This window comes from Eurypyga helias, unplaced genomic scaffold (genome assembly GCF_000690775.1).
Source record: "Eurypyga helias isolate BGI_N326 unplaced genomic scaffold, ASM69077v1 Scaffold38420, whole genome shotgun sequence".
Classification (NCBI taxonomy): Eukaryota; Metazoa; Chordata; class Aves; order Eurypygiformes; family Eurypygidae; genus Eurypyga; species Eurypyga helias.
Window position 1 is genome coordinate 1 of NW_010224470.1, and position 6,358 is coordinate 6,358.

The following is a 6,358-nucleotide window of genomic DNA, read 5'->3' on the forward strand; positions in this document are numbered from 1 at the left end:
CGCGCAGTGCCGAGCGCCGCAGCCGGCGCGGGACGGACGGGGGTGTGCGCTGACCTCGGCGAGTAAGGTGCCCTGGCGTGGTGCTGAGCTCGGGGAGGCTCTCTGGCTGCTGTACGCCTCTCTGAGAGCTGGACGCTTCTGTCACGAGAAAGTCGTGACCCACTGAGAAGAATCCCAATGGCTAGAGGTGGAAGGCAAAAATCGGTGTTTTAATGCAAGAATAACTTAATTTCTTTGGCACCTTTTATTCCTGTAGTGTAGTTTACTAAATTTTGCAAAGGAAATCAAATTCAACCCATGCTCAGAATGGAGTCCCAGCCCCTGCTGAGAGGGTCTAGCGCGTGCAGCAAGGTAAGAACCGCCTTGGCCTCCGAAGATGGAGCCTGCGGAGAGTTTGTAGCGTTGGCGATGGTGCGCGAGTGGGAAAGGCTCCGATTGTTTCATCTTTACGTCAGGGTCGAGGCTCTGAGTTTTCCTTAGACACCTAGTTGTGTTGTAAAATGGGAGCTGTAAAAGCACATTTTCTGCTTCTTAAGTTTTACGTTGAATGTAAATGGAATTTTGTTTGCGGTATGTTTCTGGAATGAGGTAAAAGTGCTTATAAACTGCCAGGAGTTAAGTAGCTTAGAGAACAGAGTGTGCAGTGCCTCTATTTACCACCTCTAGTTTATTGTTTCTACCGTACTCGCTGCAGCCCTCGTTCATTAGTCTTAATTAATTTCTTTTGTTGTCAGAGAAACACTTTTTATTCTCAGGTAACCGTAAGGAAGTATTAATTGGATTGCACTTTAATAAGGTCAATTTCAATTTCTGAATTTCAGTCTTGAAGGAGGGACATTTTGATGAATTATTTTCAGGACAGGCACACCTATTTCAGAATGCAGAATAGCATCTGGAATAGCTCAACATTCCTGGGAACTGGACCAAGAATGAGAACGATGAAGAAATAATCCACATATGTTACAGTGATAAATTCAGGGAGTACAAGCTTATAAAAACAAATTTTGTACATTCTTTATGAAGGAAGAGGAAATTTGATCACAGAACTGCCTTTAGTATAGGAGACATTGTTGTGTCCAGCTGAAGTTAGACAAAAAGATACCATGAGATGAAATTGGGACCTAATTTTTAATGAAAGTGTTGCTAAACTTTTGAACTGGATGTTATTGTTAGTACTGTCATATTCAATAAAAAGTAGAGTCAAGAAGCATCACATTGGAAAGCCAGACACTGTATAAAGCTCTAGAGATCTTCTCTGACCCAGGGGCCTCATCCAAAGTAGGATGTTTCATGACCAATTAGACTCTGTTGAATGTATTATAATACTCCTTTCTGTGGACCTTAAAACCCGTGAGTCTGCGAATTTATTAATTTTAGTTCCTAAATGGTGATTTAGGAATGCAACTAAAATCAATATTGAAAAATTAAAAAATGCATGCTCGTAAACTTTAGGTTGAGTAGTATTATCAGTGGACAATATGTTGTGATTTAAGATACTAAGATTTAGCACCTGCTAACTTGCAGACATCTGGTAATCAGCTTAGTGACTCGCTGAGGGAAAGAAAATATTTCTCAGATCTCAGATGAAATGTGAGCCACAGAAATTGGGATTTGGTTAATTCTTACACGAAGTTGTTGTGCCTCTAACTCTGAACATAGACAGTCCTAACACTTTTTCATAAAAAACTGACACCATGGGCAGCGTGGTTTGTGCAAAACGCATTTACACAGTTCAGTAGAACGCTGTCAGCAGTGCCGTGGGTGTGTTGCTTACGCTTAAGCTGGATGCTTGTAATTGTGGCATCTCTAAAAGATGTTGGTGATCATGGCCAAAGTCAGTGACAAATGTTTCCCCTGGTGCAGGTGTTTGAGAGTTTATGTAGTTTTCTAAACAAATACTTAAACTTTTCAAAGCTAAATAAATTACATCTTTCACTGTGATTTTCTCCTTGAGATGACATCCCTGGAATTGTTCAAGGCCAGGCTGGATGAGGCTTTCAGCAACCTGGTCTAGTGGAGGGTGTCCCATGGCAGGGGGGTTGGAACTAGATGATCTTTAAGGTCCCTTCCAACCCAAACCATTCTATGATTCTATGTGTGTGGGTTCAAGACCCTTTTTTCATGCCCTTTACTCTCTTCTGTTCTCTAGTTCCCCAGCTGCACCTTGTTTCTGGCTGTTTGTGCTGTTGGAATTGGAGGAACCTTTCAGTATGGGTATAATGTTTCCATTATCAACGCACCCACCCAGGTAAAGCACCGTCTCGTGTTCACAGGGTTGTTTTACAGTCACGGAGGTGTCTTGTCTAACTGCCAAGAGGCCAAACGCACTTTCACTGCGAGCGCAGATTCCTCTCGTATGAAGGAACGGAACTTTGCAGTTGGAAGGGACCTACATCTAGTCCAGTTGCCTGAGTAATTCAGGGCTGACCAAAAGTTTAAGCATGTTAATAATGGGGACAGGTTGGGAGAGTTGGGGGTGTTCAGCCTGGAGAAGAGAAGGCTCCGGGGAGACCTTATAGCACCTTCCAGTGCCTGAAGGGGCTACAAGGAAGCTGGGGGGGGCTTTTTACAAGGGCCTGTAGTGACAGGACAAGGAGTAACAGTTTTAAACTGAAAGAACGTAGATTTAGATTAAAAGTTCTTTACTGTGAAGGTGGTGAAGCACTGGGACAGGTTGCCCAGAGAAGCTGTGGATGCCCCATCCCTGGAAGTGTCCAAGGCCAGGCTGGATGAGGCTTGGAGCAACCTGGTCTAGTGGAAGGTGTCCCTGCCCATGGCAGGGGGGTTGGAAGTAGATGATCTTTAAGGTCCCTTCCAACCCAAACCAGTCTGTGATTTTCATCTACTTATTTTCGCATCCATTGCCATGGCCTTGAGGATTCTGCATATTTTGTGGATGACTCGAGGATCTGAGCTAATGGTCTTGTGAAAGGGAGTGATAACATTTTCTGCTGTCATCTGATTTATTTTCTTGCGAAACTATGAAGACTGAATTTGCTACAGCATTGTATGCTCTTTATAAAGGTTCAAGTAAACCATTTGTGAAAGAACATGTAATATGCGGGAAACAGACTCCAGGAATTTTGTTGTTCTGTTAAGTCTTTGCTGGCAAAGAACAGGAGCCTCTGATTACAGATGCGTGTCAGTTGGAAAGTTTCTGAAGATAGATGTTAGGAAACCAAGCATGCAGAAAAACCCCTTAAAAGTTCTGACACATGAATATTGTAAAAAAGGCGAAGGAGGATTAGGGTTGCAGAAGGGGATTTTGCTATGAATTGTTGAATTACACTAAGGCAGGAAGAGGTAAATCGGGTGTCAGAATGACTCTCCTACAGTAAAATTTTTTAGCTCATGGGAGCGTTGTCCAAGATGTTCCTGAAGAACAGCAGGACCTCCCCATCCAACCTGCCCCCCCTTCGTTCAGAAAGACCTCAAAGCTCTTTGTTAGCAGTATGCGGGGAGGTTGTGTTGCTCCTGCCGTGGAATACAGCCTCTCCCGAGGCAGGGTGGGAAAGCAAAGCTGCTCAGCACTCTTTGAGATGTACGGGGAGTGGGAAATGGTACTGTGCTCAAGGAAGATTCTGCTAGTCAGTGATGTTTTTAATACAGTACAACTAAGATGCTCTCTTTTGTTAGCTCCCAGAACTGATTTCCAGGATTGAGGGGCTAAGTATTCATAGTGCTGCGCTGTAGAGCTACACACAATGCTACACATTCATGGTTCTTTTCCATTACAGCATATACACAGGTTCTTAAATGAAACCTGGGCTAGTCGTTACCACAAGGACCTAAATCCCGATTTGCTGACTTTTATTTGGTCTGTCATTGCTTCGGTATTTTCACTGGGAGGTCTGTGTGGAGCCCTCATTGGAGGCAGCATGGCCATTCGGCTGGGCAGGTGAGTTCCAGCAGCAGGCACGTAGCTGCTTGTTTTCTTTTCCTACTTTCTCACTGGAATATGAAGTAAATAAATGGGAAAAGAGTGGGAGAAAATGTACCTTAGGTTACCATAAATGGTTTTCATTTCAAAGCAGAGTTCTTTAATAGAATTTTACAGTTTGTTCCAAAGGACATGCTGCGTCTTCTGTGTAGATCAGCCTAAGTGAAGAAAACCCCACTCTTACCTGGTCAGGAATTTCTGTCCTGTTTATCCATTACCTTCATGTTCAGACTTTTTTTTTTTTTTTAATATGAATAAATAGTTGTATCAGATATTTGGATTTCCAGTGAATAGCATGCTTCTTCAGTATAAAGCCCATTTTTTCCCCATATTGCCAGAAAGGGAAGCTTTTGTAAAAAATTATGTTATTGCAGATTTCCTTAATGTTTGGTTTGTTTGGGTTTTTTTTTCCTCCTCTTTAGGAAAGGAGCTCTTCTGATGAATAATGTTATAGCAATACTGGCCTCCATTTTAATGGGGATCAGTTTTCCTACAGGATTGTTTGAGTTACTGATTGCTGGAAGGTTTTTGATTGGCATAAATGCAGGTGAATGATTTCCTATTCCTACTTTCAATAAACCATGGTGAGTGGTAAATTATTGTTACTGATTCCTTAGGTATTATGATATGTGTTTGTATGCTGCTTTGTAGATCTGATGACAGAAATGTTCTGCGGTCTAAGTCTCATTTGGAATCTGAAGGCAGCTGAAGTAATAGGAAATTAACTACCCTAATCCTGTCTGTTTTGGTTCAGTAACTCTTTTCAAAGCAAAATCTGTTAATAGGAAAACGTTTCTTCTTTTACTTGCAGGTGTTGGGATCTGTGTGCAACCTCTGTATATTGGGGAGGTTGCCCCAAAACATCTTAGAGGTGGCATGGCCATGGGGACTTCCATCTTTCTGACTGGGGGGATTCTGACAGGACAAATCATTGGTTTGAGGTTAGAAATGCATTTTCTTTTTCTGCCTTGGGTTAATTGCATGTAAAGAATTCCCTGCAGTTCCCTGCAAAACATTCCTTGTGGCCACTGTAGCATTAGTGAATCAGCTTCACGCAGAATGTCTGCCTGTAAGAAGAAAACCCTGCTTTTGTCACCTGATTCTTACAACTGCAAACCCTCTCTGCCATCTCCCAGGGAAGTGTTCTCAGTTTAGATGGGCCAGCCAGGACAGCATCAGGAAAACAGGAAAAAGCATTTATGCTGAGTTCATATTTTCTGCCAGTTTCTTGCTGGAGGCAGTGGACGTTCATACCACTGGAGAGCAAAGGACTCGTAATTTCTGTATGGTAGCACGACTGCTGCTTTTGGCCCTTGTGTGATCAGAGCAAGCTGCTGAGGACTTGATCCAGTTGGATCTTAAAAAGTGCCAAGAGCAGAGACTGCACAGTCTCAAGATTACATTCTTCTTTCAAGTCTGCTAGAAGCTTTCCACTGCCCTAAGAGCAGCTGCTAGTACCCTGAGTAACAGCACGTTATCTGTTTTTTCGCTGTCCCTCTCTTTTTCCTTATTATTAGCGTCTGAGTTAACTGATTTTACTAGATGCTTTGGGTGTGAGGTGCTACAACATAAGTAGAACATAAACTTCGGACTGCAGAATCTGGGGTCAGTATTTAGAATGCAATACACTCCCTATTTTAACAAGTTTACATCGCCCACATCACATATCCTAACTGTACCAGTTTTAATGATTCCTTTCTAGGTAATGCAGCATTAGATCAATTCTGAATGGGAGGTGGGATCAGATGACTTTGGGTTCCTTTCTATCCTAAATCAGTGTACGATTCTCAAAAGCAAATGCTGCTGCCAACCTTACGGTGAAGTCCGTATGCTTTTACTTTCCTGCATTGCTAGAAAACCCTGCTTTGGCAAACCTGAAAGTCATGCGTAGGACCAACGTAGCAATGAGCAGCAGTAAAGTCACTGAGGAAACCTGATTTCAGAGTGTCTGGAAAATATTTTCCCAACCTCTTTCTGCTGAGATTCACAAGACATGGGTAACTGGTTGTAAGGGAACTTTTCTCAAAGAAGAATCATCTTGCTCCCAGAAGTCTTCTGAACAGTCACCAACAGCTCATTACTTGTGGTTTTTCTTTTTCCATACCTCACTCAGGGAATTATTAGGTGGAGAAATGTATTGGCCTCTGTTGTTATCCAGCAGCTGTTTCCCAGCATTTGCTCAACTGTTATTCCTGCCATGGTTTCCTGAAAGTCCCAGATACCTTCTTATTGACAGAGGTGATGAGCTGAGCTGTGCCAAAGGTAATTTTTGCTTTCTCAGTGTCTTCAGAAGGGTACCTGTAGGTATGGTTTTTTAAATAACATAATCATGGACTGTTTTTTCCCCAGGAATTGTGGTTGCTCCTGAACTGATACTGAAGAGTGGCTGGAGCTTTGTCGTGGTTTAACTCCAGCCAG

General features: G+C 42.7%; 1 protein-coding gene across 1 annotated transcript; it reads left to right on the forward strand.

Moving 5' to 3' along the window:
* Window positions 1–2,149: 2,149 nt before the first annotated feature.
* On the forward strand, window positions 2,150–6,202 carry LOC104503914 (solute carrier family 2, facilitated glucose transporter member 11-like; the record flags this gene model as incomplete). Its single annotated transcript, XM_010161593.1, has 5 exons — window positions 2,150–2,248; window positions 3,738–3,898; window positions 4,363–4,487; window positions 4,752–4,881; window positions 6,054–6,202. Coding segments are annotated over 5 exons (664 nt in total), but the record flags the coding sequence as incomplete, so codon positions are not given.
* Window positions 6,203–6,358: the final 156 nt, after the last annotated feature.